The sequence below is a fragment of the Astyanax mexicanus genome, chromosome 1 (genome assembly GCF_023375975.1).
Source record: "Astyanax mexicanus isolate ESR-SI-001 chromosome 1, AstMex3_surface, whole genome shotgun sequence".
Classification (NCBI taxonomy): domain Eukaryota; kingdom Metazoa; phylum Chordata; class Actinopteri; order Characiformes; family Acestrorhamphidae; genus Astyanax; species Astyanax mexicanus.
Window position 1 is genome coordinate 30,825,341 of NC_064408.1, and position 26,500 is coordinate 30,851,840.

The 26,500-nt window shown below is 38.0% G+C and overlaps 1 protein-coding gene across 7 annotated transcripts in view; it reads left to right on the top strand.

The window, feature by feature from the left end:
- dab2ipb (DAB2 interacting protein b) overlaps nucleotides 1-26,500 on the top strand; it is a 238,384-nt gene that overhangs the window by 179,104 nt on the left and 32,780 nt on the right. For 6 of the 7 annotated variants that reach the window (XM_007260387.4, XM_007260389.4, XM_007260386.4 and 3 more), the window contains 3 exons: nucleotides 129-282; nucleotides 1,576-1,674; nucleotides 4,142-4,696. In XM_007260387.4, the coding sequence (XP_007260449.1) occupies nucleotides 129-282; nucleotides 1,576-1,674; nucleotides 4,142-4,696 (808 nt within the window). The remainder of the gene's footprint in view (nucleotides 1-128; nucleotides 283-1,575; nucleotides 1,675-4,141; nucleotides 4,697-26,500) is intronic. The other variant, XM_022665295.2, reaches the window with a different exon arrangement.

Below are 26,500 nucleotides of genomic sequence, written 5' to 3' on the forward strand. Positions count from 1 at the left end.
CCTATTTATGCCAAATAAATAAATATCAAGATTTAAACATGGCAGTTTTTTTTTTTTTTATCTAAAGGCTAATTCTTGTCTATTTGTTGTAAACCTTCACTCATGTGTCTCTCTCTCTTTGTTCTTAGATCTCATCTGATGCCGAGACTGAAAGAATCACGCTCTCACGAGTCATTGCTTAGTCCAAGTAGTGCAGTGGAAGCTCTGGACCTCAGCATGGAGGAGGAGGTCCTTATCAAGCCCGTACACAGCTCCATCCTGGGACAGGACTTCTGCTTTGAGGTAAACACACCCATTTAGATTGAGTATTGGGTTTTCTTGCACCTACTATAAGGGAAATGTATTTTATAATAGTAAATATTGTTTAGGCATGTACTTTTGTGTTGCATCTGGTACAGTATTACCACAAACACAGCCAAAATGTTAGTTGAGTGTGAACGCAGGGTAAGCCTTATGTGGATGATACTTGAGTAACACAATTATGATATAATGATCTGCTAGCCTTTTTATTGCCTCTGTCTCAGCTTTTTTTGCAGCAGGCCTGAAGTGCAGGAATGGATGTATATTAACAAATGAAATGAAGTCCAGCAGACACTTTTGATTAAGTATATTGGCTTCTTATTGTGTGCTATAAACATAAAGTCAAAATAATAACATTTCAGTAATTTTGGGAAAAGTTTTTAACCTCTGTATTAGTAGCAAGTTCTCACAGTGATGTGCTGCATTTGTTACATGAAGCTAGAAGGCAAAGGAGAGGACGTGAGGGCAGACTGTGAGAACATTCAGTGAAATAAGATGTCAGCTTCAGTTTTTGAAGAAATCTCCAAGTGACTGAGTAAACTCTTCAAACTCTGTAAACTCTCAAAAAAAAAGTTGAGTTAAAGGCAGTTCTGATTTAAAAAGAAATGGAAGTGTATAAGCAACCTTTGTGCGTTTACCTTCCACTGCATACTTAACTACTAATTGGCACCTGATTAGTATAAAAACAAAGAATTATCTTTTTTGTAGTTTCTGAGAAAAAATTATGTCCACATATGAGGACTTCGGTTTTATATTTCCACAGAACACAATTAAGTTGCAAATAGTAATGATGTGCAAAACCTTTATTTTGAGCAGATTTTTAATGAGTGGAAAACAAAAGTAGAAACAACAATTGTGCTATTTGTGCAATATGGCTCATTTAAAGTGCTGTTTTAACACAAAGACGTTACAAATAAAAAAATAAAACATTTATCTGTCTATAAAAAACCCAGTTTCCCCCTCTGGGATCAATAAAGTATCTATCTGTCTGTCTGTCTGTCTGTCTGTCTATCGATCTATCGATCATACTATCATATTTACTGTTCATTTAAATTTCTGAACAAAATTAAAACTGTATTTTGTTAATCCCTTCTGCCACCACTAATAATGACCTTATAAGTGGACACCAGGCCCTTATAGAGCAAAATTTAGTGTTGTGGTCTAGTCAACCCAAAACGCCAGGTCCTAGGAGTTTAATGATTACACTGTTATAAACTGAAATGTTGGTAATAAATCTGACCAACATAAAACTAACACCCATACGTTTCACTGCAGGTGAGCACCTCAACTGGCAGCAAGTGTTTCTCATGTCGCTCGTCCGCCGAAAGAGACAAATGGATGGAGAACCTGAGGCGAGCCGTCCACCCAAACAAGGTAAAAGTCCCCTCCACGAAGCTGTGCTTACCCCTGTCACTGTAGAGAGATGCTGTCACACCTGACCTGCCTGCGATTGGCTGATCCCAGTTTTATCAGGATGTACATACAGTTCATGCAGGGAAACATGGCGGGAGTGGAAAGTTTTCCGAGTGCTTGAAATGAGGGCAGGTGTTTGTTTTTTTTTCCTCCCTTCTTCTCTTTAATTAAACCATTGCTCAGACATGGGAGCCACAAAACATATGGCTCCTTAAAGCCCGCCAAGAAATGATGGCAGTAAGACAGCTCACCCCACCCTCATCTTTTATTATTTAACAAATTAACAACTAATTAGTTCTTTAAAAAATAAAAAGAGAGAAAGAGAGAGCGAGAGAAAGAAAGAGAGCGTGAGAGAGGGGGTTGGTTGTGTCTGTCAATGGGTTATTTGTTTGCCTCTCTTGCAGCTTGTCTCAGGATGTGGTGAGGATCCCTCCATCATTCAAGTTGTAAATTTTAATTGCCTGATAGGTTTCTAGGGTGTGCCTTGCCATAAGGTTTCAGAATGACTGGCTGTAAACAAGCGGCTCTCGCAGGCTGATGCTGGAAGTTTGAAAAGGAGCACATTATAGTTCAGTCGTCAGTTACTGGTACTGAAATCTGCTACTGTCTGCATAATTAGTTTACCGTGTGTGTGATGAGTGTTGAAAATCATATCACAATATGGATTTTTTTTAATGCCACGATAACGATATATATCATGCTATACCACATTTGAGTATGTTTTTTTTTTAGTTATTCTTCGAAAAATATGACAAAATATTCATTGCTTACTTTTTTCCAACTTTATTTCAAAGTGACATTAAATCAGACTTTCACAAATAAGAATTACTACCTTTTAGTGCATCAATATACATGTATCAAATGAAAACAGGTGAGGTAGGCGCAGTAGCTATTTTTTTCTAAATTAAACAGGTATTTAAATTGAGTTATCAAAATAAACTCAATTAACATTTTTTAAAGTGTCCGTCAAATAACGTAAAGCAGTGCCATGTTGCAAAACCACATTATGAAGCTTTTTTTTTGTTAAAATTACTTGTATTATCACTTATATAAAACGAGTTTATGCAAAGTGACCATGCCAATACATTTCATTGTAGCCTACTTTATATATTTGCATGAATAATTGACACTTTTCTATCGTCCCCACAATATTTATCATCATATCGCAAAGCACTAGTTGTAATGAACTTAAGTGTGAGAGAACACACCTGGAAACTTGAGTTACAATCATGCTAAAAATCATGTAGTGTAACTGCAGCTGTTTACTAGTAAAATGAGAGAATATTAATATAAAATACATGATTAATTATTAAGGGACACATATGGAATTACACAGTAAACAAAAAAATAATGGTTTGTCCTTCACAATCCCCTAAACAATTAAGATGGGTGAAAAGCAGCAAATATTGTTCAGCACCTCCAGGAACTCCTTCCATTAAGACACTGAGAAAACTATTCCAGGTGACTCTCCCTCATGAAGACACTGAGATTAAAATACCAAGAGTGTGCAGATCTTTCCTCAAAGATAAATACAGTACTTATAGCAATCTAAAGTATAAAACGTATTCTGGTTCGTTTAACATTTAACAAAAAAAAATGTACTGTGGTTTGGGCACCTCTAGATGGTTCAATCCATAAACATTTCAGTTCTACACATTCAAGAATGTGTAGTACGCTTGTGGACCTGAGTAGTTAATCAAAAATCAATACTGTCCTCTTAAAAACTTACTTTTTGTGTGTTTGTGTGTGTATAACCATTTGACTCTGCCCCATCCAGTCTGCGGCATGGAGGAGCATGTAGCTGAGCAACTTGAGCACCTGGCTTGTGCCAAAGAAAAATGCTGCATCTGTTGCTCATTAAAATAATTATTCACTACTCATTAAAGAGATACAGTTACCAGTTATTTGTGATCTTGATTTAAGGTCATATTGTCCAGCACTAGTGAGGTGTTTCACCACCTGCTAAAATGCTAAACTCAACCGTAACTCTCAGATGTTGAGTAAGTGTGAATTTTGATCAGCTCTAGAGTAGGTGGTTCCAGGTTCGCTGACTGGGAGTCCATCACAGTATGACCTCATCTTGGAATGCCAGCTTTCCATCTTCATTTCCTTTTCAAGCAATCTTTTTCACAATGCAGCGGTGAATGACTTTGACTTTAACTGCCGAATGATGTCATGCCATATTTATGACTTCTTCCCCCCAAAGCCTTTATAATAGAGGGGATGAAATGATGTACAGCAGAAAGCATTTAATTACCAGCAGGAACAGATGACCTGAAACGGAAGGTGATTTAATCGCAAACGGGCAGCTGTATCTGCATCAGCGGCCGTTTTAGATTCTGCGCTCATCCGGCGATGATCTTTTACTGCCCTACCCTCATGCTCCGGTGATCCTCCGACCTCACCCTGTTTCCTCTTCTGTCTCCAGGACAACAGTCGGCGGGTGGAAAACATGCTCCGGCTGTGGGTCATCGAAGCGAAAGACCTGCCGGCCAAAAAGAAATACTTCTGCGAGCTGTGCCTGGACGACTCCCTCTACGCCCGCACCACCTGCAAGCTCAAGGCGGACAATATCTTCTGGGGGGAACACTTTGAGTTCTCTAATCTACCCGCCGTCCAGAACATCACTGTTCACCTCTACAGGGACTCGGAAAAGAAGAAGAAAAAGGACAAGAACAATTACGTGGGACTGGTGAGCATCCCGGTAGAGACTGTGACTAGCAGGCAGCTGGTTGAAAAGTGGTACCCAGTCAGCACGCCCAACCCAAGCAAAGGGAAGACGGCGGGCCCCATGATCCGCATCAAGGCCCGCTACCAGAGCATGAACATTCTGCCCATGGAGATGTACAAAGAGTTTGCTGAATACACCACAAACAACTACATGCTGCTCTGCTCCGTGCTGGAACCAGCCATCAGCGTCAAGAACAAGGAGGAAATGGCCTGCGCTTTGGTGCACATCCTGCAGAGCACCGGCAAAGCCAAGGTAAGACCTTCTTTAACTGATTTTTTATAGAAAGAGCTGGGACTGGTACGAGTCCTATGCTGTTAAATAGTGCACATGTTCCAGTATGTTCAAACTGAAATGAATAAAATGGAAAAAAAAAAGACTTGTCAAGTAGGTAAAATTGCCATTGATGCACTGTGATGATGTAAGTGATATGATTAAATGTTAAATGTAGGGTTTTTTTTTGTTTCCATCTCTTCTGGGTTCCTTAATGCTGACTGTCAGCTGACATTGATCATAGGCGATCTGAAATTTTCAAAAAAATGATACAGCTCTTACGTAGAGATGTCCCTGATTTGATCATGTGATTGTAAATTAGGAAGGATCATATGATTTTTAAAGGATTGGAATCGTGTGGAAAAGATACAAGTCAATAATTTATCAAAATTTAATGTTATGTTATTACTCCACGAGTTTACTATAGACACAATGCCCATGAATGTATTCGTGGCCACAAAAAATCTTGTTGGGTAAAGTAGTGGATTGGGAGACACATTACATAAAGAAATGGAGGGAAGCAAAACACTAAGCGGCTACAAATATTGCATCAGTAGCGCACCACGGCTGCAGTAGTGCTAATGTTATATCTTGGATCAAAAAAATTGATTAAAATAAAAAAAGGTCTGTAATTACTTTTTTATGTAACCCACTGTTTGTATTTTGTTATAGATAAACTGGCTGCTGATAGATTTGATTCAGAGTCAAGTTGGTGAAGAGTTTACACTATCGGATTTCACCTAAAATCAGGATACAAAATATCAAACATATATATATTTTTTTGCGACTGAAGTTGAATGGAATTTTGAGGCTAAAAATTGAGTCTCAGCCCATCCTACACTACTACACGACTTTCACTCTGACTCGCCACAACTGGAAACTAGGGTTATAATGATGCTTAAAGTCATGTAGTCATGTGTTTACTGGTATAAATGAGTAAAATCACTATTATGTTTGTTTACTGCACTGCTTATATAAATATACATTCTAAGCTTATTTATTTTATTGAAATCAGCTTTATTTAAAGTTGTCAAAAACAGTTTTAAACTTGGTCAACACAGTGTGATTAATATCTTATAATCTAGTCTGGCTGACCTCACTGACTATTCAGCACCTATTTCCTTCAAAAAAAAAAAAAAGAACACATTGACCTTCCCTTTTCAGTTCTGGTTTATAACCAAAGGAAGGAGTGTGGTTTCCTGCTGGTAGAGCAGAATATTTCCACTATAGGTTTCTTTCTAATCAGACATTTAAGGCATCTTAAATAAGACGTTGGGAAGATGCTCTGTCCCCTAAATGCTGTTGTTCTAAAGGTGAATATCAGTTTGAAGATCAGTCAGATCAACAGGAATTCTGTTTTATGCCAGTAGCCTAGAATATCTCACTTGAATTAGAAGTGTTTTCTAATGCATTCAGTGTGGTTCACTGTGTGTTTCACTGTGTGTGTGATGAGTCCTGTTATTAGCCGATTCTCAGTAATGGGACACAGAATAAGGCACTTGGAGAAGACTCAGTTCTACAGCTAGAATTCAGCTTTAAAGCTTAAAAAACATACTCCATCTTTCTCAGTATGAGAGAAAGGTCTTGTAATGTTTTGTAGCCCCATAAATATTTTTGCAGTCGTGGCTGTTGTTTGGTGTGTGGTGATTTATTCCAAGAAATCTTAGTGTCATTTAGCTTCTGAGAATGTTTTAGGAACACTCTGTGATCGCAGTGCTTTTCTGTATTTGGGCATTAAGCACATCCCACTTCTCTTCCACATCTCTCTCTACAAATGACTGTACTGTTGGAGTGTAAAGATCCTGGTATCAAATGTGTGCTGCTGATCCTCCTCTGTTATCTCTGTTGTAACAGCATGGAGACATGGCTAAAGAGGCACATTTGGGGTCTTTAATGTGGCTTATTTTGTGTTTGTGTGTGTGTGTTTGTGTGTGTGTTGTGGTTCTCATTAAAGCAGGGATTATCTCCCCCCTCCAGGGCGAACACCTCACCACACCCTCCACCAAGCAAAAGAACTAATTCTTCCTGTTTCACCCCAGCTACGTAGAGACGAGCTCAGCAGCTGTCATCCCTGTTGGCTGCCTGAGCTTCTGTCTGGCCTGACTGGCGGAGTTTCAGTCACTGCGATTAGATTAGAGCGCTTGTGGTGACTCACACGGTGAGGTAAACACACAGAGGGAAATGGCCATAGATGGTGGAGTCGCCGTCGTCTCTGGTTTATGTACGGCATTTTCTGCAGAGTGTGTTTAGACTGCAGTAATGTTCTTGTCATGCTCCTGTTTAACACAGAACAGGACAAAGTAAAGGCGAACCGTGGATATCTTGTTCAGACTTAAACTCGCTACTAGATCTTTTGCTTGTCTAGATACCAGCCCCGTTAATGAATACTAGTGGTGTAATGGTGCGTGTGTTCTTTACGAAACGTCACGCTTCGGTTCACGTAAGCAGAATACACGGTGCAGGCAGTTTATAGGGGACTTGTGAAACCAATCAACATAATGCGAAACTAACAGGAGTGTTGCACCCGGAAAGTGTAGCTGTAGCACTGTTGCTATCAGCAACTCGCTACTTTTAGTCTGAGAACTTTTACCCTGAGAAGTTTAGCACAAAAGCTGAGAGTGGCGACAGGAAAGCGAACTGGACAGTGACACACAGGAGCTCGAGGACACGTCTGCTGCTTTTAAATCTACTGTGTGTGATACTGTGGGTTCCCTCTGAAATAAGCTAACAACACTTCGTGCAACGCGGACAGCCACAGTTGTGATTGGCCCGTCGGGCCTTGCGTTTCCGCCCACACATTACCTGCCTAGCGCACCCTCACTAGATACGCATAGGCTACAGCGTATGTTCAACCCAGAAGTAGGCCTGTCACAATAATATGTACCTCAATAATATTTGATAATTGAGAAATCCTCTATTGTGTTAATTTGAATGTTTGTTCACATATATATCAGTGAAAAGTATTTTAGCCAGTTATGCTAAATGACAAATTTTTCAATAACTGAAGATAAGTGACTCCATACTAGGGCTGCCACGATTAGTCGACTAGTCACGATTATGTCGACTATTAAAATAGTCGACGACTAATTTAATAGTCGATTAGTCATTTTTTTTTTCTTTGTTTTTCTCTCCAAACTGCTGCGACTGCCTTTCTGTCCTGGACGCACATGCGCAGTAGTGGAAACCGGGGTAGGTAGTGGACGACATCTCAGGACATTATACAGACAGGCTCTGGTTTCATGGCTACAGAACTCAAAAGTGTGGGATCACCAAGAAAATAAAAGTGAAACGCGTGCAATGCAATATCTGCAATGAAGAACTTGCCTTCCTCGGCAGCACAACCGCGATGCACGAGCACCTGAAAAGGAGGCATGTTGTGGCTGATTAAATGACGAAGAAGCTAAATTGCTATTTAGCTGCTAAAATTAGCGTAAACAGAGCGTTAACTTAGTACTTAACTTACTCATCTTGATAGCTTTAAAACAGAGGTCACTAATAGGCGGACCGCGATCCGGATCCGGACCCAGACTTTGTCACAAATGCCGTCCCAAACCGATAAACTACAGAGAAGGATTTCATTCTGACAGTGGCTTCTGTTTTCAGTGCTTTTCGGTGCAGTAAACTCACAGATCAGTCATGTGTGGTGTAAAATCACCAAACGCTCTCCTCTGCCAATCAGATCTGTGCAGACCGCTGCCCTGTGTACGGTAATGTACACAATATCTGGACAGAGAGGCATTTTTTATTAATATACTTTTTTTCATAATAGTTCAAACAACCTCACGGTTGAGATGTTTCATAAATGCCAGTGCCTTATCCTTATTTTACACAGTTGTTTACACTTTATGCTAAACAGTAAAATAATTGTCTGTTACAACAAGCTGCATATTTCATTAAAGGTTTAATGAACTATGATTTTAATTGTTTTTATTTTTAGTTAGCATATAGCTGAAATCTAATGTTGGTTGTATAATAGCAGCTGCATTCTATTGTGATAAACTGTGTTTTATATTCAATTAACGTATGATCCGATTAGTCGACTAATCATAAAAAATAATCGGTGATTAGTCGACTATAAAAATAATCGTTTGTGGCAGCCCTACTCCATACACACAGTGCACTAGGTGTAGAAAAAATGTATATATATTTTCCAAACTATGAATATTTAAAATGCTATTCTATTTAAATTTGTATAATTGCCTTGTTATTCTATAGTATTATCATTTTGTCACTGGAATTTAAATGGTTTTAAAATGACAGCAATGATTTCTGGGATGATATATCGTCCACAAAAGGACTACCCAGAAGTATAAATTGAACTTAATATGCTAACGCATATTCGTCTGTATCATCATGACCTACCAATTACCAGAACTAATTAAAAAAAATTACTTAAACCCAACTACTCATCCCCACTGCTTGTAAGCAGCCTCTAGATGTGAAATCAGACAGGTCCCAAGCCATTACTGAAGTATTTTCAAAGCACATTGTTTTTTTGTTTTTTGTTTAGTTTGGAGCCTACTGTAAATTTGTATAAACATACAGAGGAGTGTAAAACAATACATGATTATAGTTACATTTTTATTATGAAGTTATTAAAGGTGAGGCTCTTCAGAATGCCCAGCCTTTTTTTATTTTCTACCAACTGTACCGAAAACGTACTGAACCATGTGAATTTTCTGTACCGTTACACTCCTAAAGATTACTTAAAAAAAAAATCAATCAGTTATTAATCAATTTCTTAGAATTTAAATATAGACAAATTAGTGCTTTTAATTTCCCCTCCGATATGCTTTTTTCGCATACAGCCATGACACTAGAGGCACTACAAGCACCGCGTAGAACAGCACTTTCTAAGAAGCATATACAGCTCGCTAGCTAACAATAGGCAATTAGCATAACAAGCTAACACAGTGACGGTAGGTCAGCTCTGTGGAGTTAAATGCTCCTCCGTCCTGCCTGCCTCACTGTATGAGGGTTTTTATCCGACTAAAAACAACAGCAAACAACCAAAGCTTTCACATCTATTCTCTCAGTAATAGAGGACTGGAATTGCGCAATTAACCTACAGCTCAGACAAAATTAATAATAAAGATGCTGTGATATACCGTGAAACCGCCAGAATCTTGAAAAATACTGTGGTATTTTTTTTTTTTTTTTTGGTCATGCCGCCCAACACTAAGACACCAAATACCACAACTTAACACAATAAACACAATATATGCTTTGGATAGGGTCTGTGTTATTGTTTGTAATTAGGGTTTGTATATTAGGGTCAATATAAAGGCTGTCTGGGAGGGTGCCAACACTGCAGATCTTCAGTTGTTCCTGATTGTTGGAGTTGGGTAGGGTTTTGCCTCGCCAGCTCTGAAAATTGCTGTCGCACAATCACAAACTGGTGCTTTTTCTCCGTGGCTGTAGAAAATCTGCTAAATTAACCATGAAACAGGTTTGTACTGTGGGTGGACCGACAGTGTGGGGGCTATATTTGTCCATGTGATCAGCTGGAGTCAAAGCTAATTGATACACATGAACAGTGCCAAGCTTCAGCAAACCTATTCATTTTCCATGCGTCTTATTGCGTTTCTTTCTTCTAAACAGTAAGAGATGCCTATCGGTGGAGTGAAGCTGTTCACAGCTGATGAAACATGACTCATAATCTGTGTTTAGAGCTGCAGCAAAAGATCATTTCAGTAATCGACTGACGTGTAACTAAAGAGTTTCAGTAAATGCATAAGCTGCAGAGGGGTTCAGTGTGGAGTGCTTAGAACTGTTGAGAATGTAATGAACCCAATTAAAACTGGATATTCAAACTCCCACACTCATTAATATGCATATTGCCACTATCATGCAGAAATTTGCCTCTCTATTTTTGGAATTTAGATGTATTTCAGCCTGATGCTGATTTTTTAAAAAATGACTTGAATTAAAATCAATTTATATTCACTTCCATTGAAAGGTACAGTTGCCATATTTAAGTATTTTGTGTGAAAACGATAAAATGCACAATAGGAATGTAACAAAAAAGCCTAATGTGTGTTAAAGAACTATTAGGAATTATATTAGTATCAGTAGTAAATAGTTCAGGATGTGTCCTTAATGCACTGTTACTCTCTTGTCAGCAGAGCTAAAGCCAGTATTTTCTAACTAGAACTTAAGTAGTGTAGTGTGGGTGTGGTCTTTGACTCCACCCCAGAGGTTAAAAGGTTTAAAAACACAATAGCAGCGCTGCAGCCATGGAAGGTAGCAAGCGGGCTGGTTCAGCACAAGTCTTAGCTGCTACACAGCTTAAAAAAAAAGCTCAAGCACTTGTCGAAAAAGCTCAGGAAATTATTGAAATTTTAGTTTTTACAAATTATGCAATAAGCAATAAATACATAATCTAGCATCTGTTATAAAAAATGGTCGGATATATGCCACTTTATATATATATGTGTGTATATATATATATATATATAATTTATTTTTTCTCATTAATGTACACTCCATCTTGACAGAAAAAACCCAGAAATGTAGAATTCTTTGCAAATTTATTAAGAAAGAAAATCTCAAATTTCACATGGTCAGAAGTATTCAGACCCTTTGCTCAGTATTGAATAGAATTACCCTTTTGATCAGTAAAGCCATGAGTCTTCTTGGGAATGGTGCAACAAGTTTTTCACAGCTGGATTTGCAGATGCTCTCCAGTTCCGTCAGGTTGGATGGTGAACGTTGGTGTACAGCCATTTTCAGGTCTCTCCAGAGATGCTCAGTTGGGTTTAGGGCATTTTTCTTTTTTATTAATTTGCAAACAAATCGATATTTCATTTTTTTTTTCTTTCAAGATGGGGTGCTGATTGTGTACATTTAATTAGAAATGAAATTAACTTTTTTATTTTAGCAAATGGCTGCAATGAAACAAAGAGTGAAAAATTGAAAAGGGGTCTGAATATTTTCCATATCCACTGTATGTTCATTTTTATTGTTTTCTATTTCTATCTGATTACTCAAATAAAAATCAAGATAATAAAAATAGATTTGACAGCACTGGTCATCATGGAGCCTCATCTGCACTGATATCTTAACAAGCCCGGTTCTTGCAGTGTGAATGTAATTTTCACAGAGAACAAGCACACTCTCCTGCAGAAGTTGTGCTGCCTCACCATCCACTCTTCCTGAGTGTCATTAGACATGGTCACTGGGCCAGGAATGGCTGCTTTGCCTCATTATGTGCTAAGCGCTGATTCTGAGATTGCTTTCTGCCCCGGTCTGGTTATTAGCATGCCATTAGCCATTGCTGCTTTTCTGGTCACTTGCATTTGCAGCCTTTGGACTGTGGAGGCTGGAGGAGGGTGATTGGCAGTGACTGGACCCAATCAGTCCTGGCAGAGTTCAGTTTCAGATTGCCCTGGCATCACACAGAGCCCGTCTGTTCCTGGCCCACCCATTCCTATTGGTCCCAGGAGAGATGGTCAGGGCTGTTAGCCTGCGGTTGTTAATTATTGTTACTCAATTACCATGGCCTTGAAAGCAGGCCTGAGGGACACGGGCTGTTAAAAACTGGAATACCCACATCACTGTCTGGGTGTTTCAAGGGCATACATTATGAGGAAGGCCGTAAAACCCAATTCTCATGTGCATTAGCGTGTGTTCACACCTTGGCTCACTAATATACACCATTATTAAGCTGAACAAAAATCTCTCTGTTTTTCCATCACCCTAGTCATATAGCTAGTGTATTAAACAGTCTAGACAGTGATTTAGGTCTTGTTAAAAGACTTTTAGAATATGGTAATGGCTGGACCAAAGCTTGGGCAAACCTTATTGCAATGATAAAGTAGAAAAGTAGATTTGCAATGTGAGTTTTCACAATAAACTCAATGAAAGAGCTGCAATCTTCAATAGCAGCAATCTTCAATAGCAGTATTGTTGACACTAGCCTAAGAATAGTAATGTACTATATTTACCTTTCAGAGGAAAATCACAAATGATTAAAATGTTGTCCAAATCCAAGATTAGGCTTAATCCCTGTCTGGGAAACCATGTTTCCATGTTTCTTATTTAATCAAACATTTTATTTACCAATTTAAGCGATTTCTTGTTGTTTTTGTTAGTTTGTCTTAGCTAGTAAAATGGCACAATAGATAAGGTTGTAGGTTAGTTTATTAGATTTAGATATTTATTAGTAATAGGTTACATAATAGCAATGTACAATAATATTTCAAATTAAACAAAGGTTTGGAATTAAGGAGAAGAATGTTTAATGATGCTGGGCTACCGAGCTTACATATATGCATTTTATTAATTTTCTACATATGTTAAAAAAAAAAAAAAAATTAGGGCTTCAACTAGCGTGTATATTGATTTATTTGATAGATGTTTTAATTAAGCCATTGTTTTCCAGCATTTTACGTAATAAACCTAACTGTCTTTGTACTAATATTGTAATTGTACAAGGCACACAACCTACCATTACTAAAAAATAATGGTGTTTACATGTAGAATTAATCAATCATACATGTTATTATTATTATTAATATTATTAATATTATTATCATTAATTACACAACAACAGTGTATGTAATGTAAAAGTACACTTTGTTGCGATTCCCAAACACTTTAAGGTAAAATAGAAAATTTGCGTAATGTGAGTAAGATATCTACAAATGAGATCTTGTTTAACTATTCTAGCAGGCTGAAGTAACACTGAGTGAGAGAAAAATAGAACTTGCCAGTTATGTTAGCTTGACTAAAACTACAGATTGTTTCGAAACTACTGGTAAATTTGCCACATTTAAGATGGAATTGAAATTGGAAGTTAAAACTCGAGGGGTTGTTCACAATAATAACATACACCCAACAAATCGATTATTAAATTAGATGCCAACTAATCAATAGGTTGTTTTATTTCTATAATATATTATATTTCTTTGTAATAGTTCAAAGTTAAATTTTTGTCACATACATATGGAGTTATGATCGGATTTTTGCTTCTCATAATGAGAGACATGAGATATATTGACTAGATTTAAGATATCAGTATTGTTATATTGTCGTTTATGTGCTTAATTATATCTTGGCTTGCAGTGAGCACTGAATAGATATTTATTATCCATTTTTGGTCTCAGCTTTGCTAACTTGCCAAAGTGCCAGCAGACTGTCCTGTGCTGGAAAAAGCAAGAAGTTCTGTTCCAAAATAAACTCGGGCCAAATTAGGTCAGGGTGAAGACGGCGCTGGGCATTTTGTCCGGCTGATGAAGCTTGTTGGTTGGCTTGTTGCTGTGTCTCGGAAGTCTCAGACACTTTTTTCCGGGGTGAGCTGAACTAGGCCGGGCCCAGCAGAGGCGAACAAAGCCGGCCGTGTCTCTGACTCAGGACAATTATTTTAGGAATCTTGACATTTGGATGACTCCTGCTCCTGTAATTGGAAAATATAGAGGCGGTGGAGTTTTGTTTTTGTAGCTCCACAGACGTTCTTAGGAGTGGTGGTGGGAGATAGTGGAGATGTTTGTGTGTGGTTTGTTTTGGTGTTTTATGATGTTGTTTATCACCTACACATGTGAACGTTATTAGTGTGATACAGTGTATTCTCACTGTGGGAGTTTTTGGTTGGTGAATGCACACATATTGAACATTATTTTTCATATTAGCAATTGCTTAAACCTACACTAACAGTTCAATTTACATAGGAGAAGGTCAGAGGAGCTGTCAGACGTTCGCTCATGAGTTGTGAATTGGTATTTTTGCTTATTAAGTTTGTGATGGGGGCTACTTTACATGTGTGTTTTATGCAGTTTACTGTAGTTGTAACCAAATTTGGATAAATGTAGTACTTTGTGTGATACTTAGTATGAACTTCCCATGTCTATATTTTGTAAATGTTTAAGTATTTGCAAATATATACATGAAAATTAAAAAATAATAATAATAATTGTAGAACTCCCATATTTGTGCATAACTAGAAGGCATTTTTCAATTGTTGTGATACGACATAGTAGTAAGGGGTAACTTATTACACTCTCTTTGTCAGAGTGTTTCACTTTTATCACCATTTAGGTTTTAAACTACTAAAATACATATATTAAAATACATGAGTAAAAAATCCACCAGTACTCCACCAATGCTTTAATATCTTATTTCTTATGCCAGTTCATGAAATCATGATAGGGGTAATCAAACTAGGGCAATGTGTTGACCTCATACTGTGTGTGTGAACATAGTGACAATGATGCTCATACCAAGCTACTTCCTAGCCTAAGAAAAAATGAGTGCAGTCAAGTTCAAATCTGAAACCCACTTGAAGTAGCTTAAATAATATTTTACATTTCACATCAATATTGGGATATACACCGCAACTAATGGCTTTTTTAGTAATCATATAATCTGTCAATATTTTTTTTGTCATGCCCTCTATTTGTACATCCTACTTGTGAGGTGATTGCAAAGTAGAGGGACTGTAAAATAGTGGTGATTTTGTATGTGTTTTATTGACATTCTTCCATCTGTGATGACAATTTTTAATAATGTTAACGTTTATATCTTAATCTAAACTAATCTTTGCAGCTCTAATATACATCAGCGTTGCTGTATATATACACACCAGTGATGCCATACCCTGTACTGAATTCTTAAGATTTAAATCATAGTGCAAACCAAACCATGAAATTTATTAAGTGTATTACATGCAATGTGTTGTAGTTTGGTTGCTTTTTTTTCTTTTTATTTATCATCTTAAACTTTAATTAAATTACATTTCTGTTCCTAAATATTATAAAACACTGTAAGGATAATGCATATCTTTTATCAAAATATCTATTATAAAGTATGATGACATTATCCACCTTTTCCCCTATACACTCCTAAATCTGTGTGTGTTTCTTACACAAATGGCTTTTAATAATGCTTTACGTAATCCTAATAACAGCTAATGAAATGCTTTCAGGTGAAGCAAAATTAGTGTTTCTCATTATTAACTCACTATTACTGGCGTAGGCATAGTCATTATCTCTCTTCTCCTCCAGTGCACATTTCTTCCCTCTCCATTCGTCAGCCTGCCACGTTCTGCTCCCCTCCCCACACCCCCCACTTCTCCTTTCTGCAACCACTCCACCACCTTCTTATCCTCTTAGCTTGTCTTACTCTCATTCTTTTTCCTCCCATGCCCCTCTCTTCATCTTTCTTCTTCCTCTTCTCTTTGTTTCTCTCTCTCTCTCTGTTTCCTCTCACGCTCTGCTGGGCTTTAAGGCAGGCTCTCTCTGAAAGGATGCCTTTTCTGCTCTAAGACAGCACATCACCCTGGCAGCTATTACACAAGTCATGCGCCACTGTAGAGATGACATCCACTTCAGTTGGTCCGCCACACACACACACACACACACACACACACACACACACACACACACACAGACAAACTTTTAAAAGATCCCAAGAAGCTCTGTTATAATGTTTGTTGGGTTTGATTGCAGACATCCGAGGAATAGTCTGATAAATAATCAATTTAACAGTTATTCCCCATAATAGTTTAGTCAGCTGAAAATTAGAGCAAGTACTGTGCATCATAACTTTTGCAGTGAAGCTATAAAACTAATGTAACTTACAAGAATAGAATAGAATAGAATAAAATACAACAAAATAGAATAGTTTCAATCCCAAAAAAGAGCTCCACTACTTTCGCCAATGTTTTAGCTATCCGAATAATTTTGGGGGAAAAAAAAGAAAGTTTTTACATAGTCCTGTCGTGTCAAATATTTTCATTAGAAAAAGTGATGTGTAATAAACTTAACAATATTATAGTAATTTTAACAGCATTTCAGGACACATCAAATATGGAAATCAGCATAATAAGGCAAGTACACCCTTGTATTGAGAAACAAACTTCTAATAATTATTTAAATATTAAGTGTGTTGAGAGATTTGTGAGTCAGAATTAAATCACTCAATAAATAAAAAAAATAGATACAGTATAAATAAGTGAGAAAATGAGAAAAGTGTCTTTCCTGAGGGAAATGTAGAATTACTGTTGCTGTGCGGTTGCAATGGCGTTGCTAAGTGCTTGCTGTGTGGTTGCAGTGTTGTTCCTAGATGGTTGCTCTGGTATCTTTGACCTTTTTTCTGGTTCCAGCGAACCTGTGAATATTTTAAGAAGCGGCCTGTGTTTCCACTGCTTTAAGGAATCACAATTAGGACGTATGTGAATGTGGGCGTGTTCCACAAACCGGAAACAGAAGTCAGGGATGATTTGAACGTTCGGGAACGATGCGGGTGGAAAAGCACCTTCATATGGTTGCTGTGGTCTCTCGGACGGTTGCTCAGTTGATGTGAAGTAGTTGCTGTGGTTAGTTAAGTATTACTAGCACACTTTAAGATACCTTACATCCAAACAGGTAACTGGGTGGATTGAGATTCAGGTATATGGTAAGAGGAGTCAATTTATAGGTTTATAGGTTAATTTTAGTTAATGTTACTCTATATTTAGCATCTTGCAAACTGTGTAATTAAAATTTAATTTAATTTAAACTTCATACTGCACTTGTTTATGAAATCTCTAATAGTCTAATCTCTGTTTTAGTGATGTCCTCAATATTTAATGTTAAATTGCAAAAAAACTTCAATCAATAGTTATGTTAGAGTTTCAGCTCCATTGCAAACTTTAAAAAGCTAATTTTATTTAATAAATATGCTCTGTCTTAACAGCTGCATTTGAGTAGTAATTAAATTGTGAACACTTCTGAATCTGCCCATGCAAACATATTAAACTGCAAATGAGCATTTCAGGCACCTTAAGGAAAACACACACACACACACACAAGAACACTACATACTGTGAGTGCAGGCCCAGAACTCATACTGTTAGTCCTGCAACCCTATCTCCCGCCTGTCTACCTGAGAGCAGTTGGGGGTGAAAATAGAGAAACTCATGGGCAGGAACAGAGAGCTGGAGGCTATTGATTAGCCCAGAGTAACCTCCCTCTCCTAGATCTGGGTTTCAGTTGCTGTGCTACATGTCTCAGTTCTGCCCCTGCTCAGGCACACCCATTTCAACCCGGTGTGATGCTTGTAAATGTGCTGAAGAGTTAGCAGAGAGAGCACTGCGGTATGAAAGACAGGTTTGTGAAGTGCTGATGTTTCCAGTGTTATTGGCAGAATTTCTGCACCGTATTTGCATAAAGCTTGCATAAAGACTGGAAGAACTCCAGCTGTTGGATGGCTGTGCTGGAGCTGCACCTCAGCTAAGCAAGACTAAATCTAATAAGGCCGTAACCGTGTCCAGGAAACGACAAAACACAAATCTACACACTCTTGTTATCTCAAACGCTGCCAATTTAACAACTCTCTCTCACACACTCACACACACATGCACGTGCACACACACACAGATTTTACCCTGATGTTATCACAAATGCTGTGTGAGAAACGGGGAAAAAAAATAACAAAATGTGATATTGGAGTTTGTGTTACACTTCTCAGTATTGCAGTTTTGCAACGTTTTAATCTAGCAATTTGTAGTGGTTCAGTCTTTATTTAAATAAACTGGAATATATTAAATTAAGCTAAAAGATAAAATGTTTAAAATACCTAAAAAAAAATATCTGTGGGAAGTAAAGTATCTGCAGATGCTCAAGATTTTAGTACCGCTATTAAAAATGAAAGAATAATTCCATATATTTTTTCAAGCAATGTTTTATACAATAGAATTCCTATTCAGATGCACGTTAATTGATGCAGAATGATTTTTTTATATGCAGGTCTGTGGGTGTGTCTGAGAAACAGGTAATGTTGAGTAGGGCTGCACTAATAAGTTTACATAATAACAATGTTGATTTATTTAAATTAGTTTACTCCAAATTTTAATGCAGACTAATCGTTAATTTGTAACTGCACAAACTGCTGGAAAAGAAGAGCAATTAAGGTTGATTAATGGCTGCTTACTCAGTTCACACTCAGCTTGGTCGCCAAAAGTGACCATAACCATGACCATAAATAAGCATATTTTGGAGCAATAGAGAGTGCTAGAAACAGGAGTTGTACCCACAGGAAGCAGAGACAAAGAGCAGGGTGGACATATTTTTCCAACAAACTAATCTGAAACATAAACATAATCAACAGATTATGATCGTTGACTAGCAAAATAATAATTAGTTACATCCCTAGTGTTGAGTGACCTTAACTTACTTTAAGGGTCACTCTTAATAGTCAAAAGATGTCTAACACACTCACATTAGTGCTAGGCAGTAGAGCGGTTCATGCGTTATACCAGAGGCAAAATGAATACCTGTATGCCTGTATTTTTTTTGTTTTGTTTGTTTAACATACGGCCATACTGCTAGAGGTGCTACGGAGTGCTGTGTAGAACTAGCTAATGCTAGCCAGTTAGGGTAACAAGCTAACACACTGGAAGCTCAACTCTTTGGAGTCAAAGGCTTGTCTAGTGCTGTCCTCTTGGCTGGAGAGAAATGAGAACAGCACTTTATTTGAGGAGCTCCTGCTGCTGTTTCTCACTGTAAACCCAACAGTAACCAATTCTTTAATTTAATTGAATTTAATTTAGTGTTTTATATTATATGTACAGTAAGAACAGTAGGTCAAGAACCTATATTGAAGTCCATTCATGCTAAAAAAAAATAATTATAAATAAATAAATACCGTAAAATACCTTGAAACCGCCAGGATCTTGAAAAATACCATGATATACATTTTTGGTCATACCACTCAGCACTAACTCCTACACCCTACAAAATGTTGGACCTCTCTCTCTCGCACAGCCACACACACACACACACACACACACACACACATTATTGCTTGTGTCTGTCAGATGGCCTTTATGAGTTTTCGCTGCCAGGCTATGCTGCCTCCAGGGAGCTCTGTTCTGTGGGATTTTATCCCTTCTTTAATCCTCCCATCCCCTTTTTTATTATCTCTCCTGTGCCTTGTTTATCCCACCCCTTCCCTCTCTCTACTGTTTTTAGCCTTCTCCTTCCCCCCTCCCTTTTTAGATTTTTCTCATATTTCTGTTTGTATTGCACTTTATTTCTCTCCTCATATGCCTTATTTCCTTTCCTGTGTGTGTGTGTATGTGTGTGTGTATCTCTGTGATTTTGAATAAGGTATGGGTTAGCTGATTGGTTCTGACAGTAATATGTAATGTTCTTGGCTATTTCTGATTAGTGTCTAGCCTCAGAGCTGTGTGTATGTGTGCCTGTATCTGTGTGAATACAAAACAGCTTTGTGGTTCATTTCACAAGAATGTCAGACTGCTTGTGAAATGTCTATTTCTCTTGGCTTTCCAGTTGCCAAAGGCTGTAAGAAATATAGGAGCCATATTCTGCCTTTTAGTTTTTCTTATGTTCAGTAACCTGAATTTAAGAGTCTTAAACATTTTAGGTAAGTTAACAGAATAAGAATCTATTTTAAATTCTGTTTTAACATGTTTCAATGCTCATCCCAGCAGAGACTTGGACATGCCCATGATTTGTTTACTGTAGGTGTGTATAAATTATTTAAGGTTACAGGACACCTTAAGCATTAAACACAGTCAGGCTCCGTCTTTAGAAAACAATCAACTTCTTATTCTGAGAATTACACATCATTATCTCATTCTTTTCTTTATATCTGCATCATTGATTTGGTTTTGTCCTTGTGCATTCTAATATTTCTATGGTTTGATCATTAGTGCATTGTGCTGAAGTGTTTGTGCTATTACTTATTACATACCGTTTATCAGCTGTTACTGTGCACAGTTAATTATTGCTATTGTCACAACCAGTCAAAAACATTGTATCTCCAAAAAGGTGCTACAAACAGTATAAATGTACAAATATTTTATTCCTAAGTCATTTTGGAGTATTTCGGTCAATTTATCATGACACTTGTGCTTGGGACTGTAAAAAAACAAACAAATAAACAAAAAAAAAATAAAACAAGATTCACATTATATCAAAGAGTAAAAAAATAAAATAAATATGGAAAAACACACTGTCACTATGTATGTAACCGTTATTGAGATAACCGTGACTTTTGGCACGAATTTCTAAATGATTATCCCACTTTTATTAAGAAGATGAGCTTCTGAGAGAGGGTGCTTTTCATGGTGGGGGTGTTTAATTTGGCACAACACCGGCAAACTCACTGAGTAGTGAATAACGACGTAAGCATGCTCGGGCACGGATTGTTTAAACGCAGTTTGAGTGCAGGCCAGCGGGGGAGTGGGGAGGGGGCAGAACTGTGCTCCAGAACGATTTAATCAAACCCTGTCTTATGTGAGTGCACCCTTATAATCCTAGGCAATGTTTTGATCGTTTGATGTACACTCCAAGTACTTCTCTTCAAAGTATTTAGAGGAGACAGACACAGCAAAATTCTCTAATTGGTTATACTCTGATATATATAGTGAATAAAGGTGTCCGCTGTTGATTTTGACACTTTTTGACGTTTTATTTTTAATAATTTATTTCTTGTTTTATCCCTTTTTCTCACGTATTTGGCAGGCCAGTTACACCACCCACTCATTTACACACTCAATAACACATTCATTACTTCCTATCACTAGAAATACCTTCAACACTAGGAGGGTAAAGTCTAGCACATGCCTCATCTGATGTAAAGTCAGCCACTGCCTCTTTTTAAACTACCATTGATGCAGCATCATTGGGTTGCCAGAATGTTCAAAAGAAAGCGCTGGATCCCCAGCTCTGATACATCAGCTAACAGAAGCCTGGACTGACATTACACATTACATTGGGAATGACATGGTGAGAGAGCATCATCTACCCATCCACAGAGAGAGTTTATCCAGTTGAGCTGTCTCTGACTCCGGCTGCTGATAGCCAGCAGTATTATCTGGGATTCGTTTAGTTACATTTTTGTCTGTGTCTGTGATGGTATGGTGCTAATCCACCTTGTGCTGCTCTGTTTTGGTAGCTTTGGTACTGTAAAATCATTTTGGTAAGGTGCCGAGTGGTCCAGCGGTCTAAAGCGCTGCCACTATGAGCAGGAGGTCGCAGGTTCGAACCCCCGCTCATGCAGCTTTGCCATCAAGCTGCCAGTGCTCAGAGGGAGCAAAATTGGCCCTGCTCCCTCCGGGTGGGTAGATGGCGCTCTCTCCCCACATCACTCCTATGGTGATGTCTGCAACACAGGGCGTCTGTGAGCTGATGTATCAGAGCCGAGCCGCTGCGTTTTCCTCCGAGCGCGCTGGCTGTTCGGCAATGCTGCATCAGCAGCAGCTCGAAAAGAAGCGGTGGCTGGCTTCACATGTGTCGGAGGAAGCATGTGTTAGTCTTCACCCCCCTGGTGTGTTGGGGCATCACTAGTGATAGGGGGAGTCCTAATGAGTGGGTTGGGCAATTGGCCGTGTAAATTGGGGAGAAAATGGGAAAAAATTGAAATAAAATTATTAAAAAAAAAAAAAAAATTGGTATCAACTTGGAACTGCTGAAGTATTGAGTTTTAGTCACAATATGTTCAGTGTTTTTGTTTTGTATTTAGAACAAAATACCAGATCAGGTTGCCTTAACTTGGGGCATCACATTTTGAATAAGAATCGAGTGCAAATGCTCTCATGGTTATAAATAGCAGTAATCAGCAAACGGAACATTCTAGTGAATCACAGTAACTTGTAATGAGGGTGCGAAACTAAGCATTTCTCTGAACGTTTCGCTCATTTCCCCGTGGGTACATTGTGCCTTCTGACAAACACACTCCAGCAAATCTCAAGTGTTCCCTGTGATTGTTCTGTGAAATGTCAGTTCAGTGATCACAATTACAGTCATAAATCCAAGTAATTGCATGTAGAGTTTTCTGTTAGATCCATGCTGTAACAGAGGTACATTGACTCCAAAGCATTAATGATTCAGTCTTTTTAGAGGCCTTGATCTCATTTTCAATTTTCTCATCTTACCAGATTTTCCACACTATAAGGCGGACCAGATTATAAGGCACACTATCAACAAACGTCTATTTTCTGCTCTATTTTCATACATTAAAATTATAAGGCACATTTTAAGAGACTCTTCAAGGAACTTCTAATTCAGCAGGTGGGGCGTAGCTAACTAAGTTAAGTAAAGCTTAGCTAAGTAAACTGTAATAAAAAATACCTTCTTTTAAAGTCAAACGAGTCCTGGATGTTAATCTACACAGATTTCTCTCCCAAAAACTGTTTATTTGGGTGAGTAAAGTGTTTCCATTTATTTACAGTAAGCTGTAAATAAATTTCTCCGGCATCAGGCTGTAGTATTAGCGTTAACGGCTATCCGCTCCAGCAGTGCTAGCCTGGGTTTAGGAGCAGGCTACAGGCCCATAATCCTCCCTTCTGAACAGGGAAATAGTAAAGCACAGTTAGCAGGTAATGCTTATGCTACTCCAGCAGTGCTAGCCGGGGCTAGGAGCATACTGTCATACTGGTACAGGCAGGGGTCTTTCCTAAATTGTTCCACAATAGTGAAAGGTTCATTCTCTACAAACTCTCTATAATGTTGCTGTTTTCTGTAGCTTTAAGATTTTTTTACACTGGATTCAAGGCCTTGAAAAACAAATGAAAAACAAATCCAGATCATTATTCCTCCTCCACCCCACCACAGCACAGCTGGCACAGTATATTCGGCGGGTAGTGTCCTCCTGCACCACCTGTCCTACCCAGATTATGTGCCGAAACCTGCCCAGAAATACTTGAGACAAAGGCATGCTTTCCCAGGCCTAAGCTCCACACTCCTCTAGTGAATGCTCGGTTTTGTCTTGGGTTTAGGCCGCTATTTAGTTTGGCTAAAGCCTGTAACTGTATAAATGAAGGAAACTGCCAGCACTGTGTTGGGTTCAGTGTAGCGTTCAACACAAAGTGAGTAGGATCAGCAGAGACCGAACAGAAGACTGATCCTGGATCTGAACTTAATGTTCAGTGTTGTATCTTACAGGCATGACTGGGTTTTTTTTTATTACAGCAAGGTTGAATAAGCTGTAGCACAACTAGCTGATTCAGAGAACGTTGTCCTTAGCGCTGTGGCAGAAAACCGCTTCGTTCCGGGCGAAATATTCAGCTCAGCTCTCTCTTATTTACATTTGTGCTGTGTCATGAGAGAGAGAGAACACAGAGAGAAGAGAGAGAGAGATGGAGTGGAGGAGTGCAAGGGCTGGATAAATGTGCGAGAGAGAGAGAGAGAAAGTGATACGAGTGAAGAACATTCTGACAGATTGGTCGAAGAAAAGAAGAGAAATCGATGGGCCGAGGAGGAGTCATCATTCTGAGAATAGCGTCCTCCCCTGAATTTCTACACGAGAAGCTTAGGCCCAGATTTAGGAGCTCACTACTATTTGGGAGAGCAAGCTTTTGTGCTGCAAGTGCTGCCAGGTGTTGCACAAATCATATTTCCGGAGTTATTATAAAACAAATGTGCAAAATATTTATACATTAATCTTGGAGTTAATTGTCTTCAGTTAACAGTCTGTTTTTAAGTTTTTGTGTAAAGAATGATGATGTAGAAGAAGGCATTTTCTCTGTTCCCTTTGTGTATCTCTATTAGGTTCTATTAGGTTCTTTTTTGGTTTTATTTGTGAAGACAGGTCTTATTTTAGCAGTTTTTAACAGTTTTAATTTTTTAAAGCATTTTTTACCTTTCTTATTATTTTTACCTTAAAATAGCAGCTTCACTGACTTGTAACAGGCAGTATTATGAAAGGAAAACACTTGTGAGAGCTTTCAATGTACCTATTACTCTGAACTACATTAGTCCACATGATACTTTCCTTTTTAAATGCCATTTCTGTAGCTCATAAGTAAAGATGGCCTGGTCAGTTTTTTGGGGGCCGTTCTGTGCACTGTCACTTTTAAAAAAAATGATGTGGGAATTCCTGAATTTTCATGCAGAACTGCACTGTCCAGTAATATTTAAGCATTTAAGCATGTCCTTGAGAGTTGAGCTAGAACAATCTGAAAAAAAATTCAAACTAGCCAACTACTTCAAACTATTCATCAGGTTTTTATCAGTAATTTGACTTTCAGTTTCAAGTATTTAGTTTTATTTCCCATTCGTAGAGATTGGAGCCTGGAAATAACTGGACAGCAACGTGGCAAAAATGGCCGAACTTGGACAAACTTTCCTGTTGGGCTTTTGCCAAAGTGCATCAATACTGTAAAAGCTAAAGGTGTACATCAGGGATTCAATTAATACGCTACCTAGGCAAAAATAAAAAAGGTTGCATTCATTTTTCACCAGGATCTTGCAGCTTTGATGATGGTAGAGTCTGACCACTGCTCAAAGTCTTCTACAGCACATCCCAAAGTTTTTCATTGGGGTTAAGATCTGGACTCTGTGGTGAACTCTCAATCCATGTGTGAAAATGATGATCTCATGCTCCCTGAATCACTCTTTCACAATTCCAGACCAATGAATCCTGGTATTGTCATCTTGGAATATACCCATGCCATCAGGGAAAAAAAACTCCACTGATGGAATAAGCTGGTCTATATTCAGTATATTCAGGTAGTCAGCTGACCTCATTCTTACAGCACATACTGTTGCTGAACCTAAACCTGATCAACTGCAGCATCAACCCCACATCATTTACTTAGTTAAATCTAGGTGGAGACTTTTTTGGCCAGGCAGAGTAGAAATAGGAACAAATAGAAAAGAAAGTGTGCCATGTTTGTTTGCATTGCTATAGAGTGGAAGCCTATTTTTGTTTGTTTGTTGAGTTGAGATGAGATGAGATGAGAGTTAAAATGCAACCTGGTTGAGATATGTAATCTCCTTGTTTGTTGTGTTCTTTAGTTAGTTTCACTTTCACAGATGGTGCTTCAGCTTGCAGTAGCGATGAGTGGTCAGTTTGTAGCTTTTGTCACAGCATTTGCTGATAGCATTGTGGTTGCATATCCATTAGGCTGCTTTGTGTTGTAAAGCAGTTCAGCAATACTTTGAGGATGTTACTTGCTGTTCATGGTGTGGCGTAGTGCTGTCCGATATGACAATATATATCGTGGGGACGATAGAAAAGTGTCTATGGTGCTACTTACCTTCTATCGTCCCTATCGTTTCTACAGTAATTTCATCTATTATTCATGCAAATATATAAAGTAGGCTACAATGAAATGTATTGGCGTGGTCACTTTGCATAAACTCGGTTTATATAAGTGATAATAAAGTAATCTTTCTTTAAAAAAAGCTTCATAATGTGGTTTTGCAACATGACTCTGCTTTACGTTATTTGAAGGACACTTTAAAAAATGTTAATTGAGTTTATTTTGATAACTCAATTTAAAGACCTGTTTAATTAAAAACAATTAGCTACTGCGCCTACCTCATCTGTTTTTATTTGATACATGTATATTGCTGCACTAAAAGGTAGTAATTCTCTTTTGTGAAAGTTTGGTTTAATGTCATTTTGAAATAAAGTTTGAAAAAAAGTAAGCAATGATATTATTTTGTCATATTTTTGGCAGAGTAACTGAAAACATACTCAAATGTGGTATATCATGATATATATCGTTATCGTGATATAAAAAATTCCATATCGTGATATATGATTTTTCCCATATCGCCCAGCACTAGTGTGGCATGTATAGTAATATTCATATTGACCGCTACTTTTTAACTTTTTGTTTCTTTATGGCAAACTGACCAATCCTACTCAAAGTATCGCATTAACTGCATTTTGCACTGAAGATTATAACAGAGTTGGGAGCAGACGGTACATTCTGTACATTCTGCACACTCTCCATTAGAATGCTCTGTGTTTGGATATGAGGCAGCCTTTGTTCTATTCCTGATTCAGACCTTTTCAAGCTGTCTGCTTTTTCCAACACATATTTACAGCTAA